Genomic DNA, 23,713 nt, shown 5'->3' on the forward strand with positions numbered 1-23,713 from the left:
CACCAGTGAAACGTGGCCAACTCGCATGCTCGGCAGGCACTAGGGTGAAAAGAATGGAGGCAAGTAATTGCCAACAGCCTTACCCTGAACTCAAGAGGAACATGCAGTGCTTTGTATATCTGACATTTATCCTTTCTGCACAGAGTCCAATAGGAAAGGCTAAATGTTATTCCCAGCAGGCTCTGGGAGGAGGGCAGTGTTAGGGGATGGGGTACCAGGTGTGGAATGGCTACACCCTGTAGATATGTCTGTAAAGTGCACCTTTCAGACTTTGAGTACAGGCAGCCTGTTCATAGGAGATTTCAGCAGTCCTCGTGGTCTCAGAGTGCAGGAAAACCTGCTACACAATGCAGTAAAAAGCCACAGTGTCTCCATTTGGTAGGAGTTTAGGCCATGTCCTAAATACAATAGGTGAAGCAGGTTTGATTCAGTGTGTAGTCTAAGGACTTGTTCTAAAGCCACAATGTATGGCCACCGCCCAAACACATGGGCTCTTGAGGTGGTAGGCTGAGTGTGGCTCTTGGATAAAGCTTACACTCTTCACCTAAAGCTCACTACATCAATATACGTTCATACATATGTATTTTATGTATGTTTATTCATTGAAAGATCTTCCATTAAGAAAACTTCTAAAGAAAGAAACTGGCCAATCCTGTTATACCCGGATTTAACTTATTTTAATGAAAACAATATTGGTAGTTTTGTCTTAGTGACTAGGCACCCCCTTGAAAGCACATGTAGGTGCAGTGCTTAATACCCAAACCAAGCCTATAAAACAGTACAATATGATACAAATAACTTCAATATTCAGTTCAACTTTATGTAGAAATATAAACTGAATAAGGAAAATGACACAAAGTGCAAAAAATAGATAAACAGTTTATGAAAAAGAAAAAATGAGCAACGCATTGGGTGAGTTCTACGTGTGCCAATCACTTAAGCAGCGAATTTCAGAAGGTTTTATGTTGTTCATTGTAGCCATAACATCCCTTCAACTGAGGTTTTCTAGGAGAAGGGTAATGTTTTTGTAGCAAATGTTACTGCTCTTTTTAATAATATTTTCAGTAATATAATAAAGTTGCCACAAACCTGCAAAAGCACTTTGACAACATAATGCATCTATCTATATTTATGTGACTACCACTGACCATGCTGAGCCTTTTACACCATAATCAATCTGTACTACATTTTTGTCTATTTTAACTAAGTTGAAGTTATCCTGACTGCATTGTGGTGTGACATTGGAACTGCGTGATTTGTAGGTCAAGCCTACAGAATGGGTTATCTCTTTTTACAGTGTGAACTTTGATACTTACTTTCTCTGAGGTAGTGAAGGTGTGAAAGCAAGATTTCTGCATTGTAGCTTGGGGTGAGTCTGTGGAAGTCGTCTTTGGTCATTTTACACAATTCTTTTCCATCAATGTTCTGGAACAGCATGATGTCAACATCTGGAAGACCATATTCTTTAACTGCCCATTCCAGCCACTGTCGCACATGGTCCGTGCTCCACAATGTTGGATCTAAATGCATATAAGACAGTGAGTTAGTTACTTACTTGCTTTACAGGACGACTTTTTTTTAAGTGGTATGTGTCATGTACACCATAACATAGAGGTCTCCAAACATATCTCTGTGAAGATAAAAGATCTTTCCGGGTCAATTTTATTTAAACAAGGGTGCATTTAAGGGAGTCTCATGACAGTCAGGACTGCCAGCAACATAGTCATAGTGAGAATTATGTTGGTTGTAGTTCCTAGGCCAAAGGTTTGGAGATATGAAATAATGGGGTCAGTTCTACTAAAGAAGAAGGAATCTGCGTGCTACAGTTGAGGTGCTGCGGAATGTTAGCCAGGATGGTTTTGATGCTTGAGTTGGGATATAGATACTTTAATATTGAAAGAGTGCATCTTGGTTTCACTGATGTAGTTGATTTTGGCAAAGTGAAAGACTTTTTGCCAATTTCGTTTTTATTTTTCAAAAAATTGTAACAATAAAATGGCAATTGTGCATGTAAAATATTGCTACCAATAACAGACAGTGACAAATATAATACATTAATTTTATGTCATATATCAAACAGCCAATGCAGAATATTTCACTTTTTAGGTAATCTAAAGGAATTGCAAAACAAAATGATGACATTCTAAAATCAGTGACAAGTCAGAGTACAACAAACAAATCTCTCAACTAGAAAGGGAATAATGGGGAAGCAGGTATAGGAGGATTGGAGGGGTAGAGCGATTCTGTGTGTCTGTTATTCGCCAATATTAGGTGTGATCTGTGTCCATGACATGTATACATAGAGTTATGCATTCCAATTCCATGAACCTGGGTCCGAAGCTAATGTTCTTTTAGGGGTCTCGCCAGGGTGTATGCATAGTATCATGTTTTTGCCCTGGTCTCCTGTGCGTCTCAGATATCTTCATTGTGAGTGTCAGTATCACTGTATAAGCTGCTTTACAGTAGAGGGACACTACTTTCTCAAAAATATCCATTGCATCTTGCACTTTGTCTATTAACCTATTCTAAAAGGCTAGTAAGAAAAGCTCAGTTAATCATTCCCAGTGAGTTGGTAAGAACCTAGATTTCCAGTGGTGAGGCATACACATATTCTCCACTACCAATGAGGTTGATATCAGCTGTCTCAAAGAGGAAGAAATGTCTGAAGACTCAGTAAGGTCATGTATGAGTGGTAGTTACATGGATGAGCAGAAAGGGGGTGTTACTGTGTGTAGTTAGGGTATTTGAAACCTCAGCCCAGAAATTGGTAATGTGAATGCAGGGCCATAGTATATAACTTAGTGTACCTCTCACTTGTCTTGCAGCTTGGGTGCCACCAACTCCAGCTAGCCAAGGTGCTGTACATTAGCACATGTGTAAAATTTCATAAGACGTAACCTTAAGTTTGGATTCACAGAACCCTAGGCATGCATTTCAAGAACAGAGGACAATTCCTTATCTGTATAGTCAATTGTTAGTTCTGTTTCTCATTTGTCTCGCAGGGCTTGTTGCATAGGATTGGAATGCAGTATGGTGACTGGATATTACTCCCTTATGTTGACCGCAACTAAGTATGTAGTCATATATTTATGGAAGGCTGTACTGAAGGATGTTACCTTCAGGAGGCAGGGCATACAATATCGTTTTTGCTCGTATCACCAAAGGTGGTCTTAATTTATACCAAAATGTCGCTGAAACCATTCAAAGTCATACAGTGTGCCATCAGAGGGCATCTGGTGTCAGAGATTATCCATGTATGTGCCTTACACCTTTCAAGATACATTGCATCCAGGTGACAAGGCAAACTCCTTTTCTTACATTTTTCCACATAGGGGCATCTGAATGTAAATGGTGGTCTTTTGGGGTTTTTTTGTGTGCTGTAAGCCATTATTTTTATCAAGAGGACTGTCACTAAGTTAAGTGTTTGTTGTAGGGGTGTGTGTTCATCACATGAAAGTCTTCTGCCAGTTTATGTAATTCTTGTTAGTCCTGTAAGGAGAGAGTATTGTTACATTCAACAGCAGAGGAAGATGGGATAGATGTTGCTGCCACAGTGGTGGTAGTTTGAGACCTTTTGTGTGCATAAGGTTTTGAGGGTCTAATCCGTGGTCTCTTTTATTCAGTCTATTTTGTACAATGTTTAGGGAGAAACATCATAGGAGGCATGACCAGTCTATATTTTAATGAGGCTATCAACATTTTGATTATTGACACACTCTCCCAGAAGAAAAAATGCAGGGCAGATCATCTCTGAAAGTTCAAATGCATCTGTTGGACTGTTATTTCCCATGTGGTATATTTTTTTATTGAGATTTTCTTATCAAGTACAGGTTAATACTTCAATAAGTGGTACATACTCATGAATATGTACAACAAGATCAGAAAGGGGAAATCCAAAAACAAAGGAGCAAAAGGAAGAAACAAAAGAAAAGGAGACAACACATAGATAACAAGCAGATCACATCTCCATACATTGTGATGTGTCAAAACAGTAGACATGAAAATAGAAACTACAGAATTGTCAATAATGTCAGTCTCTGCCATCATAACTGCAGTACCGCACCCGCTGTGGATGCAGCATGCTTATACCATTCCCTTAACCTGCCTCCAAGTACTAGACGGATGCCCTTTGCTGTGGGCACTGTGGACAATATAAGTGTGTATATGTTCCCCTTTCTCCAATGAAGTCATTATCCCTCTTGTACTTCCCCTGTATTTATATCTTGAGGTTAGTAGAAACAACCCCGAACACAGGTCGAGGAGTTGGGGCAGTGCATCTCAGTGGTGGAACAAATTAAGGCTCACGATAATGTAAAATAAAGTCCCCAAATGGCATCAAAGAGGTGTAGCTAATCTTTGAAATGTGCCATTCATATGTATCCAGTCTGTACAGCTCAATGAGCCACTCCTGATGTGTAGGCACCCTCGGTGATCACTGGTACCATAGTATGCAGATATTGGCAACCAAAAGAGCTGTCGACATCCACCTCTGCCAGTGGGAGGATGTGTCATCAATGTCTGTAAGGTCATTTGAGAAGGCTAATTTGGCTGAGGGTCCGTAACTAGTGGAATGACATGTCCCCCAGACTGAGCGCCGGTAAAGGGCCTGAGTGTGACAGGATCACAGTATAAAATGTTGGTTGCAGCCTTCGACAGGTAATACCAGCAGATATCTGCTGTGGTCAGATGGGCCCTACACAGCTTGTATGTGGTCCAATGCCAGTTATGCAATATCTTGAAATAGGAACATTTTAAGTGCACTTTTCTAAGTAAACGGTCATGGTAGTCCCTGAACTCTGTCCAGTCACCTCAAAAAGCTATTCCTAGTCATTCCTGCCAGTACGTTGGGGATGCAATTTATGTACTAGTTGAGTACATATTATCGATACTATCAATACATATTTGATATAAATTGGAGATAGTGTCCCGGGAAAGTCACCATGTCCTGGGATAATCCAAAATATGCAAGGGAGAGAGGTGAATAGGATCTCACCTAAGTATTCCCCGTAGGCAGTGTTGTATTTGCCAATATATTCTGAACTGCGTCTGGGGCAGAGGGTCTGTTTTTAGAAGAATATCAAAGTATTTAAGATTGTGGGTCACCCATTGAAACCTATGTCTATCATTTGCTGCCTTGCTCATTATAAAGGTCATTGGAAGTGCCTCATGCTTCATCCACTTGATTTTATAACTGGAAATGGTAGAAAAGGAGTCTGTTTATAAAACTGTTACTGCAAACCAACACATCCCCTCCACCAAATAAAAGGTTTGCACTCCCCCTGACAACATTAATCATCTGTACTTCTCATTCTGCAATAGACTCCTACACCTATACTCTGATCAACAGGATCAGTACATCCACCACCCCCTCTCAATCAACAATGACCAAAGCTTTGACTGCTGACCGCTGTCAGTTCTGGGGAGATTCTGTAAACACAGAGCAAGTGTTATAGAGACTAGATGATCTGGGGACAAAGACCACTTTTTGCTTATAATTCATGAATCATCAGTGGCATAGCTTTGCTTAATCTAATGACTAGAATTTTCGCTATGATTTTTATATTGGTATTTAACAATGATATTGGGCAATAATTGGTGCAGAGTGTATGGTGTTTTCTTAGCTTTGCATTCATTGTAATCAATACTTTATTTGGAAAAAGTTGGAAAGATTTTGTTTGGTCAGCCCCCTTCAAAGCTGTATGTATTAGTTCAACTATTTGGTTGCCCCCACTTTAATAAATTTCGCCCGGAAGCGAGCCTTCCCCTGGTGATCTGTCATTGGGTAGGCCAGTAATGGCATCTTCTATTTTCCAAGGTGCTATTTTGCCTACTATGATCTTCGTGCCCTTTTTATTTTAAGTCTGGGGGCTGGATAGCTGGCAAATAATTAATCTTCAGGCCTTGACGTGGCAGTGTTGTGTGACTGTATGTTGACTACAGAAAGTTAGTGAACATGTTTGCTATGTCTTTTGAATGTGTGTGTAGTGTTACCCTAAATATCTAGGTGTGTGACTTGCCATTAGGTATTCTCTCTGTTGTAATTTTAACCCACTTTTTCACCCTTTTCAATAGCGTCTTTAGCATTGCTTATGAAGGGCATATTCCACTATCTCAGTGAACAGTGAATTCAGGGTGAAATTTTTGCTTCTAGTCTTCCGAATATGTATTTGTTGGGGTGCTTCTGGTACTGCCTGGCAGAGACATTGATAGAGCTTCAGAGCTCTTGCTGTTAATACAGTGTTTTTTTTCTAAGCTATGTATGTTTTTGAGAGGGATTAGAGATGATAATTTTCCGCAGACAAATTACATTTCAATGTGTTCAATCTCCACACCCTTATTGGTGGTGTGCTCTTGCCAGTGCCCACAGTCAATTGGATCAGGCCATGTTAGATTTGCCCTCTCAAAACTCTTTTCACGATAGACCTTAGGGAGCAGTGTAGTCAAAGTAAAAAATTAGGCAATTTTACAGCTCAATCCATGCACCCTGAAGAGAAATGTAAAATCATTGTCACTGATTCGAGAATCACATCCCACTCACCTCCTAGGATGACTCTGGAGTGGCCGAATTCTGTTAAAAAGTGGTTCAGTCAAGCATACAAATGTGCCCATGAAACATTTGTTGCATATATTGAGCATATGATTAGTACTTCATTATAAATTTTCACACCGGGAAAAAACATACCGGGCTTGTTGGTCATGCCATGTTTTTATCACTTTGAGCTGTAGGTGTTTCTCCCCTGAATTTGTGGGCCCTTTGCGGTGTGAGGTTGCATGCCTGACTGTGCTGTACAGTAACTACTTCCTAAGATACCGCCCACCCAATTACCTTTCAATTTGTCATTGTCTTGTACAACATAGTTAGTGACTATGTAAAACTATATGGATTTATTTTTTTTCCTAATTTATTGGGAGATGTGTTCAACATTCAGTGATATTAATCTAAATGGGTTTGGTGGGTTCAAGGTTATCAGCACAGATCACAGGGAAATTGTATCAGCTTTCAAGATTTGCAAATGTTGATATGGTAATTTCATGGGTAGGTCAAAGAGAGTAACAATGCATGTGTGGAATAAATTCTACCTTAAGTGTGTGTCACAAAAATATACGTTTTTCTTATTGTATGAGGACTATTATAGTATTTCAAGAGGGGTAACACTGACAAAATAGATTTTGCACACTGGCACAATTATTGAGGGAATGAAAATTGCTACTGCAACAGAAACTTTATTAACAGAACAGTCATCTCGGTTATCACAGGTAATAGAAACAAATATAAATCTGCTTAATGATGAGCCAGAACCAAATTCTTAACCGAAGGACCATGCTTCGACTAATGACCCACCAACATTATTGTGATTCATGTCTAGTCAGTAGATTGTGCAGGGGAACCAGCTAACTAGTAGTCGGGTGGTAGTTTGAAGAGAAACAGGGGTTATCAATACGTAATTGGGTAGTGTAGATACATGAAAGTGTGGGTGTTGTTTCACGGATCATCAGTAGGAAGCAGCAGTCTTCTCCGTGGGCCAGGCTCCACCCCTAATGGAAAGATTTCAAAAACTTCACACAGGGAAGTTTTTCTGAAGACCCATATGTAATAATCTACACAAAGTTCCTTTTTCACGGGAAAACAGCAAGCAAAAAGTATGTTTGTGTGAGAAAAAGCTAGCAAACCCAGCTTTTATGTATTTATTCATAAAAGGTACTTAAATAAACAGCATTAAGCCCAAGAGTACCACATGGTAACAAAGTTTCACATAAAGGAAAGTCAAGGTATGTGGGACGAAATAGTAAGTTTACTTCAGAGTACCTCTAAAAGTAAAAGTGCATTTTAGTGGCTCCTACCCACGTGCACTGAGTAACTTGTCAATGTTCTCTTATAGTAGAAGTTTCCAGAGTTAAAAGAAGGCACCTGTGACTGAAGAGAGCTGTAAAACTCAATCATCTATGCACCAGGTATTGCTCCAAACATTTAATTGGCAAGATCTCTCACTACACTTGAATATGAAATTGCCAGGTGACTTCCTGTATTACAATGTTTGTCTCTAGCACCTGCTGTGATCTGCAGATCAAGAGCTGGAGTTCATAAAAAGGATGCCATTTAATAAATGGGTTATTGTAAGAACTCTGACTAATTTCTTAGATATAACAAGTACTTGGTGTAGGCACTGGGCTCTTCATATAGGTTACCTGTTGGAAATAAGCTTGAGATATTATATAAAATGTTAGAGCTGCAGCTGAAATTATTTGGGTTGAACATGGTTAGTTCCTAATCAAAATTCAGTACGGTTGAGCTATTCACAGCTGATTATTAGCGTAAACATTCTTTTATCACTATATAGCAAAACAGAACGTTTAGAGCAATTTAGGGCCTCATGAACAACACTACATTCTAGTTGCAAAGGCTCTGATTTGCAAAATCATAAACTTTGCGACCAAAACATATGAGTATGTACAAAACCCAATTTGCAATTCACTAACACATTACTAAATCTCAAAATAGGTTTCTGAGTACATATGGCATCATAAATCGAAAGCAAAGTGTTTATGGTGTCCTTTCCAATTTGTGATCCCTTAAGCTATGCATCAATAGTTTGTGACTGCAATTGAAGTCGCAAATGATTTTTTAGGGTACTGACATCTCTGAGAAGGTAGTAAGGCATTTATAAACGGGAAGGGGTGTTCCCAGTGGAACACTCTCCTTCTCCCTTGTGAATGTTGCCAAAAATTTTTTAGAAGTAGGCAGTGGTCCATGCCACCATTGCTTGCTGCCCCAAAAAAAGGTTTGCAAACCTTAAAAAAAAAAATTAAATGCACCCGGTTTTCCTCTACGGAAAATTGGCTGCACTTAAAAAAAAAAAAAATCATTGCTTTATTTAAAAGCAATCACAGACATGGTGGTCTGCTATCCCCAGCAGGCGACTGCCTCTGTGTTGGCAGTGAATCATAGAGGGTTGCAGTTTGAGAACTCCCTCTAATTTTCATAAGGTATGTTGATTTGTGAGCCACTACAATTCGGTATTTTGTGAACCGAGCTATCAGGACATTGCAAAATACCAATACATTCAGTAAATGTTGGTGCGCAAATGTCTACCATATTTTACTGAATGCATTCTTCGGATGAGGCCCTTAGTCCATTGTCACAGTCTGCTCCGTGCAGCTTTCAGGGCTTCCTATAATAAGCACAGCTTCAGAAAATGTGTTCAATACATGATTTGTATACGGATTTCACAAATATTATAACACTTCATAAAATATGCTATATATACTTTCCAAATTGACTTTGAGCTCAGATGAAGCTCATTTACAAAATATGGGTTTGATTTGTGGCTTGTTTTTCTTTCCACAATATTTGCCACATCATCATCATCATGTACACAACATTTGAGCGGGGAACTAGAAACATCTGGGAATCAGATAACTGAATTTCAACCAAATATATCTGGTACCGCCTATATAATTATAAACTGAATGCACTTCACGGGAGATGCAGGAATGAAAACACTCAAATGCTGCTTGCTGCTAGTTAAGATTGTTTGTGCTTCATTAGGGTCAAATAGTAGTGTAATGACCACAACTAGTACATTCAGATTCCACAGGGTGTGGTATTGCCCACTCATTTCGACCTCTGCACGTCAAAATAAGGGGTAACATGCACTACCTGTGTTTTATGCACAGATTACAAAGTTTTGAATTGTATCCATTATATTCACCCAGACAATGTTGCTAACTAAACCTTTCCTACCAAATTTTGACTAGGGAAAATTGTATGCAACTACCTTGTGTGATAGTTAACAGGCCCAGTAATCACTTATCAGTCCTTATTCCCAGGGGTGCAACTTGGTCAGTAACAATGGGGGTGAGCTTCAAATTTCCCAGCAATCATGCTGGCATATAATATTAAAATACATTATGCAACTAGCAGGGCGCATGAGAATGTCTCAAAAGGCAGTAGAAAGGGAGAGGACTGCTTATTGGTAGGAGTACTAAGGGGTAGATTTAAGCGTCACTTTCCTTACGCCCCTTAGCACCCCACTACTGTCACCATATGTGTGCGGTATTTTAAATACGGTGCACCATGTTGCAGAGTAGGGAGCAATAGTGTCAGAATTTTTTATGCTATTGATGTACTGTTCAGGGTTAGTGCCAAAATGTTGGCAGTAACCCTGAACAGTACATAGGGGTCCATTGTAACCAATGGTGTGCCCCCTTTTAACGCCTGCTCTGAGTAGGCATTAAAAATGTCGGAAAAATGAAGCAAAAAAACTTTTAGATTTTGCCATTTTTTCAGCCCCCCGTAATGGGGGATCAACCCCCCTTGCATACATTATGCCTGGCGCAGGCATAATGTGGTGCAAGGGGTTACAATATGGCGCAATGCATGCATTGCGCCACTTTGTAAATCTGGCGCAGCTATTTTTGCCTTGTTGGGCCACATTAGTGCAAAAAAAAAAAAAAAAGGAAAATATGGCACAAGGCGGCACTAGGGCCTCCTAAATCAGGGCCTAAGTGAGAGAAGCACAATATTTTGTGATATAACAACATTTTTTAGGGCTTTCAGAACAGAGATGAGAGAGTGGTTGTGCGTGTGAGTTTTTTTCAGTGTGTGTATGTAAAAGTCCAGGTGAAATCCGACAGACACCTCACTATACCCGACTGAAAGCACCTGTACCCAACTATTCATTCGAAAATACATTTTCTAGGGGAGTGTAACACCCCAAACACCCCACCTCCGAAGCAACGCCCATGCTGATTCATGAACAAGCTACCATTTGTGTGCAAACCTATATTCCCAAAGAACTTAGAATGGGGGGATAAAAGATCAAGGAGCCTAAACTGGTACTACAAAGTGTTACATTTCGGGGTAGGAGATGTGTCAATGCAGACAGAGCTGCCAGTTTTGGAACTGGGGCAGCAGGTTTGAACCCCAGCATTGTTCAACATCTTGTGATTCTGAACAGATGACTTGTGTCCAAACTATGCGGAGCACGTTCTGGTGCTCATGTAAAATGCCCATGGGCCAGGCTTGTATAGTAAAAAATATTTTCTGCGTTTTCATCACTTAAACTATAAACCATTCCGGCTTAAGTTGTGGGCTATTGGGTTGAAACCCTTTATTTTGTGAATTGCATACATAAACGGTTTTAAACAAAACGGGAACGAATAGACTTTGGTACATTTGGCAATCCTTGTATGCCTTGCATAATAACTGCAATGCATTGCAGTGTAACAAAAACATGTTCTCAGTTTCCCAGTATCATAAGGTTTTACGATATCACTGAAAAAAGCACAGCTAGCAATCAGACCCTAGCAGCATGCCATGACCAATAAAAAGAAAAATAAAGACCTGCAGGAAAATAGATGACTGCAAGAACTGGCAGAGGGTTTATAATTGTCTCTAGGACCACTGACAAGCACGGCAGCCTTGGTGGGCTTATAATTGTCTCTAGAACCACTGACAAGCACGGCAGGCTTGGTGGGCTTATAATTGTGTCTAAAACCACTGACAAGCACGGCAGCCTTGGTGGGCTTATAATTGTCTCTAGGACCACTGACAAGCACGGCAGCCTTGGTGGGCTTATAATTGTCTCTAGGACCACTGACAAGCACGGCAGCCTTGGTGGGCTTATAATTGTGTCTAGAACCACTGACAAGCACGGCAGCCTTGGTGGGCTTATAATTGTCTCTAGGACCACTGACAAGCACGGCAGCCTTGGTGGGCTTATAATTGTCTCTAGGACCACTGACAAGCATGGCAGCCTTGGTGGGCAGTTTATGAAATTCTGTCTGACCACGATGTGTCCATACATTTAATCCCTGCAGGGCTTTGGTCTCTGTTGGAATCTGATGTCTGCTATTCGGGCCCAGACCCCATGAGTCGGAATACCTTTATTTTCTGGTACAGACACCATTACCAGGGCACTGCCCTAGGAACAGGCAGGCCTCCATCTGTGCACTGTAAATTTGCTGCCTGTGTAGAGGACTACTCCCTCTCTAGCTGTAAGTGCACCTTTGCTACAGAAGCAGGAAATGTGTGGCTTTTACTCCCCACTGCCTAGCATTGCCTCACATATTTTTTGCCAAACACCATTGGTCAACATGTAGCAATTTGCAATCAAGCAGCTGTAACTCGTACAAAGCCCCCACAGATGTCCTGTATTAAATGTCATATAAATCAGATTGGTGGCAACATGTTGTGATCATACTTAGAAGTGTTTTAGAGGATACACCCTTGAAAACAAAGTTAGATTTTTTCATTTGTAAAAACAAAAAGAGAAAATAGAGGTTTTCAATGTTCATTTTAATTCAATCGCTGAATAATTGAGACTTGTCATTGAGAAGTGAGCCTTATTGAGTTGGTTGTAAGAGTTTTCAAACAGACCATGTAGATCACTAGACTGTAAAGTCTTAAATGCCATTCTAAAATCAAAGGTTTCCGCTTTATGTAGGGCAAAGTATTTTTCAACATAATATTAATTTGATATTGCATTTAATACCCTATGCATTACCCCATCTGCTCTCTTTATTGACTTTTGTTATCAGAGGGGAATCCTGCCATTCACTATCCCCTTTCCCTGCTTCCTCCTCACAGTGCCCTTTGTTACCCATTGATGAAACAAAAGAACCTTTCAGCTGAGCTATTTTTCAGTGATGCATGGTACTTTATCTGGGGTTCCTTGTGTTTACTGTCAAACAATTTCAACACTGAAAATGTTATTTTCCACAGTCCCTTATTTCCCCTTTATATTGTTTTAAATGAGTGTTGTATCTTTATTGACATGTTAATAAAAAAACGCAACAGCAAGCAGAAGCAAAAGCAGCCGAATACTTTCTTGTTCTATATAAAACATAGTGTTTGTTGTTCACTAACCAGCAGGTACGATGACTCTTCGTTCATTGGTTGTCATGTTTGGTGGTGGGATGTGCTTCTCCTCTATGTAGCTGCTGTAGTTCATGCCCACATTGTCTGATCCACTCACCATCTTCCCTCCTTTTACCACATTGCAGTCATCTGGTGAGTTCCTTGTAAGAAACAAATTCACAATATTAATCAGCACCAAATATAATTAGATATTGCCGGGTTTGGCTGGTATTAGAACTGATTTCCATGGAGTTTGGACTCTTGTGTCATTCCGCACAAAGGTGACTATCTTCTACTGGGTATCAAAGCAGAGCAAGCACAACAGTAAAAAATAAAGATATATCCATACGCAACTCTAACCCTCAAAGCAACAATTCTGTGCCACAATGAACTAAATACAATTCTTCCAATTATCTATGTGCTTGAACATTCCTGATGACTTTTGGTGTCCAGGGGTGTCACTGATGGGAGATCAGCACACAACCAATTTTCATTTGTATCTTTTATTACTGCTTACACCCACAGCGATATTTAAAATATCCTACATGAAGTTCTACTAAGAGCATTAGGTATGTGAGTGAAATAATGATTAGTCAAATGAATGCACCGTGAAACAACAATGCAGACCCATTTGCAATCTCCACCTGTTCAGGAGAAACATGGCAGCTTAGTAGCAGATTATGCAGCTCCAAGACTTTGGAATGCACATCCAGGGATAGGTTTACAGTTTGGCGGAAATGGCAAATCCTCCAGTTTCTGAAGGAAAATGCTAACTCCAAAGGAGAATCACTGGCCAAGCTTGCTCTAGCATACCATGCTCATAGTGTACAACAATCACAATTACGATTTCCATTGGAACCACAGTACTCTGCCTCATGATTACTCCTAAACTTGGACTAAAGCCCACCATATGAATAACACAATCCCCTAAAAGAACCCAGTTTTAATGTTAAGTACACTATTTCTAAATAGGTTTTTGTATTTTTGTATGGTTTAGCAGTGATAAACGACTTCCATTATTAAATGTTGGAGCTCACACCCATCATAGGCCATGATCATGATAGTTGTCAACCAAGTCTTGGAAATGTGTTGCTGTGATGCACATGCTAATTTTGTCTTGTGTGGCCCAATGACTAAAAGGCATTGGAGTCCATAGCACCCACTCACTGTGATGGCCCCTCCATATCTTTTAATGAAGACAGGAAAGGCAGCTAATCTTTATTGTCATGAAATGTCATGATATGGGGTGTCAGAAGGTCAACCATTTAGCCATAGAGATCAATGCTCACAAGATAGTAACACTGTGACATGCTATTGAATTTTATTTTAAGCAGCCTGGAGAGCAGTATTTGATAGAAGAGGTATCTGGAATGCATTGCATACCATACCTTCTACAAAAGAAATATACTCACTACTTAAAGCATGTGGCACGGAATTAAATGATTTATTAGAGAGTACTAAATTACCCTTTAATTGGATCTATACATATGGGTATTGTAGCAAATCCGTCTGCTATGCATGGTCACCCCCAACTTGGACCCAATGTTTTGGGCTTTAGGTCTCTGTGCACTTTGCTAGTGGTATGAGTAATACAACTAAACTAAACTGTGTTTTCCCTCTAAAGCATGCGCTCTAAATTGGAACCACCGACATATGAGAGAAACATATTTCTGAGACAATTACTGAGCTAGGCTGCAGTTTGATTGAACTGCAGTTACACAGTGCAGGGAAAATGCCTTTGCCATTTTGGAAAAGCTTATTTGTATAGATTCATAAGGCATACCTTCTGGTGCCTTATAAGCCCACACGGCAGGGTGCAAATATGTAAAAATACAGCACCCCAAATATAGGGTTAGTGTGGCCTTTCAATGAAAAAAAAACTAAACACTTTTTCACTGTGTAGACCTGGCTAAAATGCTTCAAAATTATTTCCTTGGTTTTTAAATCTGACTTAATGGTGAAATCTGTTTTTTGATAACATAAGCAGAACAGTAACTTTAAAAGAATGCACTTTAGGTGGTTTGTGCCGGAACCGACTTAAACCAGTTCTGGCACTCATTACACCTCTTGAACAGGAATACACATTTTTGGCTGACAGAGTTAATAGCTCTGGCACAGAGCCATTAATTAATTAATTAATCCATTAATGGCTCTTGCCTATTTGTCCAGGAAAGACTGCTGTTTACTGCTGACCACTAACCAAGGATTCATTATTTGGGAGTTGATAGTTCCAAATAGCAGAACAAAAGGCAGCTTTAGCACTACCTCTTTTGATTTTGAGGTGCCATGGAGAGATTCTCCTATTCATTCCCAGAGCCCCCGATACAGTGAGGCTAGAGCCACAGTAGTAAGGGAAAGCAGTTTCGACACGTCAGGTAGGGGAGCTTCCAACAAGCTTAAGATAGGCCTGTCTGATGGCAGTTGGGTTCTTCCACGTTGAAGCAGGGGATTCTGGATAACTTCACAGTAAGGCGAAAAGGAAGTGCTGCGAATGGAGGAGGACGGACTGCAGAAATATAGTTAGGAATCAGTGGTGGGTTTTCTCCGATCTCTGACTAGTGCACAGCATATATCTGGCACCACAAATACCACATCCTTAGAACATTACTTGACATGAGAAGACACCACCTGCAAGGGAAGGCCTGCTTGAAGAACAACACTGACTTCTGACTCCTGACTCATGCTGGAAGGAGAGGAATCACACAAAGACTCCTGAATCCTGCTGGCACCTAGGCACTGGAACTGCTCTCTGCAAGGGTCAAGTGATTATCCTCTTGTTTGCCTGCTTCAGGGACACAAAAAAAATAGAAGAACTGCTGAGTCAGAGAGGGACCAGCTGACTAAATAGAACTAGACACTCCAGGAGTCCTGGCTGGAGGGTGATCTGGTGCCAAGAGTCCTACCCTGAATAGTTAGGGGCTGCAGGACTGGCAAAAGAAGCTTTCTCAGCAACCGAAGACTAAGGTGGTCATTACAACTCTGGCGGACGGTGTTAAAGCGGCGGTAAGACAGCCAACAGGCTGGCAGTCTTTTTTTCTGAATTATGACCATGGCGGTTACCGCCATGGTCATCCGCTGCTTCACCGTTCCGCCCGCCAGGGCGGAGACGACCGCTGGCCTGGAGACCTGGGTCTCCAGCCCGGCGGCCGTCACAATACCGCCGCCGGTATTTCGACCCGGCTTACCGCCGTGGATTTCCAGCGAGGTTGTAATGACCCCCTATGTCTGAAGGGAAAAACCTTTGACTGAGATAATCAGTTTGGTGTCTCTGACCTTTTCTCCATCATAGTCAGACTGGAATTGCCCCAAGGTCCCAGTCTATCCCTAACTGTTGTTTTCCATAGAATTTGACTTTTTCTAGGCACCTTTTCTGCTCTAAAAGGTTAAAACAATATCTCCTGTTCCCCTTAACCTACTTTGATGATCTTGGTGTCTTTTTGATGATTACACTTTCCTCTTTTGCTTTTTTAAATTTTATTCGGTTGTGTTCTTTACTTCATAGTTGTTGGTACCGCTTGAACTTGGTACGCACTTTTCTGGGGATTGCCTGTTTCCTGTGCTATATCTACGTGGGGTTGAGCAGGTATTCTGACAGAACTTTGGGGGTCATTACAACCTCGGCGGTCTTTTAACAAGACCGCCGAGGGACCGCCATGCGGAAGACTGCCAGTAGTGGCAGTTTGCAGCTCGGCGTATTATGACTGTTGGCTGCTCTCCGTCCTTTTAATGACGGAGAGCCGCCAACAGCCATACTGGCGGGCGGCGGGGAAGTGGAGGTTGCTCCACCTCCACCGCCACGCCAACAGAACACCGCCCAGCGAATCACATCCTGTGATTCGGCGCGGCGGTGTTCTGTTGGCGGTGTGGTGTCGGCGTAGCAGCCCCTATGGCTCCCGTCCCCTCCCGGAGGATCGACGGACAAGGAAAGTCGATCATCCGTTAGGGGAGGGGGTTGGGGGGTGTTGTGTGTTGTGTGGGTGCATGGGGGTGTGCGTCTGTGTATGTAGAGGGGGGGTGTGAGTGCGTGTATGCTTGCGGGTGTGTTGTGTGTGTTGGGAATGAGTGCGTGTATGTATGTATGGATGTCTGTATGGATGTGTGCGTGTATGTCTGTATATGGGTGTGCGTGTCTGACTGAGTGTGTGGATGTAGACATGTATGTTGGTGTGTGTGTTGGTGGTGCCTGCGTGCGTGTCGTGTGTGTGTGAGTTATGTGATGTTGGGGTCGGGGTGTGGAGGGGGCCCTGCCACCTTTGGGGGGTGGCAGGGGTGGTGGGGGGTGTAGGGGAGGGAGTCAGGTGGGGGTGGGGGGTGGGGGAGACCCCTATCAGTGCCAGGGAAGGGATTCCCTGGCACTGATAGGGCTTACCGCCATGGATTTCATGGCGGTTCCTACCGCTGGAAATCCACGGCGGTAAGCCGGGTCAAAATTCCGGCGGCGGTATTGTGACGGCCGCCGGGCTGGAGACCCAGGTCTCCAGGCCAGCGGGCGGAACGGTGAAGCGGCGGATGACCATGGCGGCAACCGCCATGGTCATAATACGGAAAAAAAGACCGCCAGCCTGTTGGCGGTCTTACCGCCGCTTTAACACCGTCCGCCAGGGTTGTAATGACCACCTTTGTGGTGACCTAACCAGAGGTGTTGGATTGAGCTGGTAGGTGAGGCCCCTCCCAAATTAGGAACCCAATTTCTGAGAGGTGTGATACAGATTTGTTCTCCATTTCACATTTCACAATACACAAAGCTAGTAAAATAAATATTAACAGAAACGTTGTGATAGAATGTAAACATAAATGTAAGTACAACATAGAGAATTCCGCCCAGGTGAGGGTTCTCTGTGCGGTTTTGGAAGATCAGACATTATTTGGGGCAATCAACCTTTTATAATATTCCCCTTCCCTTTGCTATAATCATCAAAACCATTACTTGAGGTAAACCCCTACTTCAGAAGCAGCAGAGGACTACAAATGGCACTGTATTGAATATTGGAGCTGAAAATGTGACTCTTTTGCTATGTGGGGAGTGTAATAGGTAAAATGCATTTTCACTACCAATAATTCTTACAATGTTCCTGATGGTAGGCCCTGAGATGTAATAATTAAGTCACTTGAGGATATCTCCCGATGCATGATGAAGTTAATGTTTATCACGTGCATATTCCCAAAAAATAATTATGTAGCACTTTCTGAATCTTGGCAGTTGTTATAGTGTGAAAAATTCCCGGACATCTGCTTCACATTTATCATGTGAGGAGTAGCAAGCTTGGCCAGACACACTCCCATTGATTTTCCCAGTTTTAACAAATCACAAATCAGCACTAAGTTAATTTGGCTCAAAATCCTTGGCTTCAATAATTGTCATTTCTATGGAAAACAGTATTATAAAATTAGAGATAGATCAGTGATAGAACTGATACAATCAGATGCACTGTTATAGAATGTGCAATAAAACACATTGGGCCAGATGTAAGAAACCATTTTATAGTTGGAAACCGTGTGATTTACAAAATCAAAAGGTTTGTAACAGCTTAATTTGTTTTTATAATGTACTAAACCCCTTTTGAAATGTCTAAATGCTTACTGACTCACAACTGGAGTTTTGCGAATTATTCCAAATCGCAACTAGGAGGTGTGAAAATGTGTTCTGGCATATTTTTGATTCGCAATTTGATGTATTAATTGTTTGTGAACATATTTGCAGTGGTAACACATTAAAGGTCTACTGACACTTCAAATGAGATGGTAACAATTTTGCATAAATTAAGCTGTCCCCGTTCACTAACTTCCCCATGAAGAACTGAGTAGGGTGACCTTGAGGGAATTAGAAATCAGTCCAGTACACTACTATTGGGCCTCCTGATGACTTCCCAAACTAGAAACATTTTTTAAAGCAGCACAAGTTCCTTTAAGGAACACAAGCTGCTGTAAAAAGAATCCCTTTTGGGATTTCAAACACCTGGATAGAGGTCTATAGTTACTTTCCTTTTCACAAGGTGATGCACCTAATTAATACTCATTAGACAGATCATTCTGTGACCCACTGAAATGCAATGCAATGCAAATGACTCCACAATATTTATAATAATAAATAGGAGGACTAAGCACTAGATCCTGAAATTGCAACACATACATACACAATGAGATAATACTGTATCCATAGTCGTGCCATGATAACATTAATGGTAAGGTATTATATTACATCACACTTCAGAACATTTATGTAATTTGTGAAGTCAACTGTTACATTATGTGAGAGCACATAGCAATGCATTGGTGTGCACGTTTACATGAGTGAAGGAAGCAATCCCCTATTCCGCCTTCTCTGGTCTGCTGATAGCACACCATGCATGACACAGCTATGGAGTGAACACTTCTAGATGCTTTTTCATATTTATATTGATTTCTGTGTTGCAGTAGTCAATTGATCTATTTCCCTGTCTATTGTAGAACTTACAAGCTCTAGTGAAGCTAGGATTAGCTTGTCTGGTAAAAGGACAATGCTACAAGAACAGGACAAAAAAGGCAGATGTGGACTGGTTTTCACTTTTAATATCATCTGCTTTTGTGGTGGTACCAGACCAATTCCACTCAATTTACCACTAGCTAACCCCAAAATTCCTTGCAATAGATATCCATAGCCTTAAACTCATATTAGTTAAGCACAATGTCAATAATTCTCAATAGATTTATGCTAAACTGTACCCATAGATCCCACCAAATAGCGTATTTTGAAACGGCTTGTTTACAATTTGTGAACTCAGGCCACATTTATTTTTGAGGGCCTGCTATGGTAATTTTCCAAGTCAGACCATGACCCTTCCCTTCAAATGTTAAAGCCCTTGAGGATTTACTAAGTGTGGTGAAAGCATTTGCTGACCTCCACGCTTATGTATCTGCATCCTACCATAACAACTTTATTGTAATGCACATGTTCACCTCTTGGGGCTGGCAAATGGAAATTTATTTTCACAAAACTCAGATGTGCTTATTTTGTCGACCTTAGAACGGTGAATGGTCGCGTGGTCTCACTAGGTTTTGAACCTATGACCATAAAGTCAAAAACAGATTCCTGAAGGGTTTGCATTAGTCCACTGAGCCATTAGACCTGGTCCTACCATTTAAGGTACCATTCATGAGCAGCACAACACACACTGAGGGCCTGATTACAACCTTGGCGGAGGGGATTACTCCGTCCTAAATGTGACTGATATCCCGTCCACTGTGTTACAAGATCCATAGGATATAATGGAATTTGTAATATGGCGGCGGGATAGCCGTCACATTTCGGACAGAGTAATACCCTCTGCCAAGGTCGTAATCGGGCCCTGAGTAATCTTCACTCTCAAAGGGCCAGATGTAGGTATATTCCAATTTGCGACTTGCAAATTGCGAGTCGCAAATTGGAATGTAGGATGGTGTCCCTGACACCATCTGCGACTCGCAAGGGGGTCGCAAAGGCCCACCTCATTAATATTAATGAGGTGGGTCGCAATTTGGGACCCCCTTGAGACTCGCGGCACTCAAAGGGATGGTGGCCTGCTGGATAACTGAAAAAGAGCATCAAATCCAGAGAATTTGGAAAAAAACAAAAGTATGAAAGAAAAAAACCAAGAAAGAAAATAGTGAAAAAAGGAAAACATATATGGACAAGGACAGGGAACTGAAATGCACAAAAAAGCATTTCTATCAAAATCTAGCCCCAAAGTCTAAGCTAAGTCAATATTGGAGGTGATAGGAATACTGCCAACAAACTGCTACACCTTTTTGTAGGCAAGACCTAAAAAACGAAAAGAGAAAAAGACTAAATGTGAAAGTTGGCAGTTGTAGGTGGTGGGCATGGTCGCTCATTTTTGGCGATCATTCCTTATTTTTTATTGTCCAACTTCAATCAGGTGCAAAAAAGAGAAAAGCAGAAAAGTGTGTATTGAGAAGGAAGAGAAATATAGGAAGACATTCCATATTACAAAAGAGGAATAGCAAACCACTGCTGTAAGTAGAGAGTGTGCCCTTTGCAGTACTGAAAGCCTAGAGAACTGATCAAACATGAGAGTTAGACTTTTGTCAATTTTGCTGCTCAAATAAATCACCAATAAAGAATTCAGCTTTAGCCTCATGTATATCCCACTCAACAGTTATCCCTGAATTTCTCTGAAAAAATAAGTAATTATCTCCCTGTTTATCTAAAAAGCGCAGCCAAGAACAATATGTTCCACATGTCCCCAAAAATTCAATAGTTTAAAAGACAGATTGATTCCGAGTTCGGGCATCTTTATTTAAAAAACGCATCATTGTCAACTTCTGCCTAATGGTAAAACACACATCCTTCACATAAAGACTATTAATGCAACTTAATGAGCTGAACACTCTGTGTCTCTGTATCACCAACGATTTCGGGCTAATAGTGAAATATTGTCATCAGCAAGAACTTAACGTGAAAAAAAAAACCTCCATTTATCAATAGATTGATTTATTTGCATTTTGATGTGTAAGGTGTTTCAGATCACCATAAGCACATACATAGGGTCTCAACTAGGGTTTGTCAGAGTAGGGTCCTCAACTTCGATTCCACGGTTCCTCCTTCCATTTAAAGTTGGGGGACCTGATGAGCTTGTGACATCACTGATACCTCTGGCTCAACTGTAAAGAACCTATAACATGGCAGCCTGAACCACAGAGTCACAGGGTCTAAGCATTAGAAGGTCTGCTCTATTTAGGGCTTTCCGATGCATATTGTTCCTGCCTGGGACCACGTGGTGTTCTCCACAACAACAACAGAGGGAAAAGTCCCTCTGCGTCAGGAACATTGATTTTTTTCTATTTCTGAAACAAATTCCTACATTTGGGGGGTTGTGTCTGAAACAGAGCAAAATGAAAACTGGCCACCATGATATGATGGCCAGCCAGCATTTCCGTTATGATGAAACTTCTCCCAGTAAGTCAACATATACACTTTCACAAAAACAAGCGTACCAAGCCAGTGGGAATTTCTATCAGTCCTTCATTGTGTGGATTGCCGCACCAGCAGACGGGCAGGGTACGTGCCAGTGTGCAATGACTCTGTAGGTGCCTACATAAATCAAGCCAGACCAGACCTACATAAACCAGACCACCAGGAGAACAGCAAAATCTATGGAAAAATGAATACTGCAGAATAATGAGACACGCAATAATTCACGATTGTGTGCATTTTAAAACGACACCAGATTAAATGTAAAAAAGATTACAATATTAATCGGAATAGCTATGTAGACAAATTTATGCTGGGGATTCATGATAGAGAGTTGAAACGATAGGGCTGATGCATGTCCATCTATACATAGGTCAAGGTTTTTCGAGGCCTGGCAGTTAGGACTGAGGAGAGTCACCCCCCCCCCGCCAGCAGCAGCCACTGCAAATCACCTTTAACAAAAGAAACTACAATAAACCACGTTTATTATAGTTTCATTTGTTAAAGGAGTGGGGTATTGGGGATGACGACGCTGAGGGTAGTGCACTGTGCACTCCCCTCAGTGTGCATGGCCAGACATACATGCGCAGTAGGCTCTCTCCAGCCCAGCAGCACAGTTGCTGGGCTGGAGAGAGAAAGCACAGGCTCCCAGTCTGCCTGGGAGCGCCCTGGCTGGGCGGTCCCAGCCAATCATGACGCTGCTTTGAGCTGCATCAGGATTGGCAGCAGGGCAGACTGGGAGCCTGTGCCTGCAGTGCAGCAGAGGAAGAAGCAGGTGATTAATTTTTTTTTATTTATTAATTTGCCCCCACGCAACCACTGCGCCGCTCCACCCCAACAAAGCCCCGTGAGGCACTCCTGTTTTTTTTACATGGAATTCTAAAATGGGTACTGGATTAATGTTATAGCCTTGCTCTACAGTAATTTTAGTATGTGCAGTCAACCTAAGGAAATAATTTCCATAAGAGTAAAAAAATAAATGAATCGGCCTAAAATGAAGAACAGTGTGTAAATGCAAATGGGCTACGATTATTATTTCAAATTAAGAGGGGGAGGAATGCAATTAAAGAGCAGGGTTGGACTGGGACAGAAAATGGGCCAGGAACCTAAATAAAAGTGGCCCCTATTAGTTATTCAGACGGCTAAAAAGAGACCCATATTTGCAAATTGGGGCAATCTTGAACATTATAAAGACACGATATAAGACTGCATGGGTTTGAGCTTGCTGCAGGCAATATTGACTTTACTATCAGGTAAATCAATAGTAACTACTGGCCCAGCAAACCATAAAACAGGCCCAGAAACTGCCAAAATGAAACAGCCCTCCCACTGATCACCCCGACCAGATCAGCGCTGCCTAATTGCCCTATAGGCCAGTCTGACTTTGTTAGAGAGCAATTAACAACACAAAACAATATTTCGATCCAGGTGACACATCTCATTTGCATGAGCATGCCTGCAAGCAAATAAAAGTACCAGAAGCCAAACTGCGTGAGTTGCTATGAATGTGCGACACACACTCCATGCATTTTAAAGTTCCAATCTGTACTGCAACAAACACTGCAAGTCTGAATTGCAAGAACACACTACACTTCAATGAGTTCCAAAAATGAGGAAAATATGCACAAAGCATAAGAAGTGAACATGCTCAGAGGCAGGGTCTCAAACATGGATAGGGAAAATCAGCATAGGCAAATTACATACCAAAGTATACATCTGCAAAAAAGACCGCACAATGAACGATTACGAATGCAGGGCATTAAACCACAAGTTCCTATACACAACGCATAGAGAAGACACCCCATTTAGTCACATGCACCACAGTCATTAGTACAATGCATCTGGATATCACCATCAAAATGCAGATCATGGAAAACAGAGCTGCACAAGCAGGACAGACAGATAGA

General features: G+C 41.4%; 1 protein-coding gene across 9 annotated transcripts in view; it reads right to left on the reverse strand.

Annotated features, from left to right (window-relative positions):
* ERG (ETS transcription factor ERG) overlaps positions 1–23,713 on the reverse strand; it is a 651,652-nt gene that overhangs the window by 48,405 nt on the left and 579,534 nt on the right. For all 9 annotated transcript variants that reach the window (XM_069202563.1, XM_069202562.1, XM_069202564.1 and 6 more), the window contains 2 exons: positions 12,869–13,020; positions 1,317–1,520 (listed from right to left, as the gene is read on the reverse strand). In XM_069202563.1, coding sequence (XP_069058664.1) covers positions 1,317–1,520; positions 12,869–13,020 — 356 coding nt within the window. The remainder of the gene's footprint in view (positions 1–1,316; positions 1,521–12,868; positions 13,021–23,713) is intronic.

Source organism: Pleurodeles waltl, chromosome 8, assembly GCF_031143425.1.
Source record: "Pleurodeles waltl isolate 20211129_DDA chromosome 8, aPleWal1.hap1.20221129, whole genome shotgun sequence".
Taxonomy (NCBI): Eukaryota; Metazoa; Chordata; class Amphibia; order Caudata; family Salamandridae; genus Pleurodeles; species Pleurodeles waltl.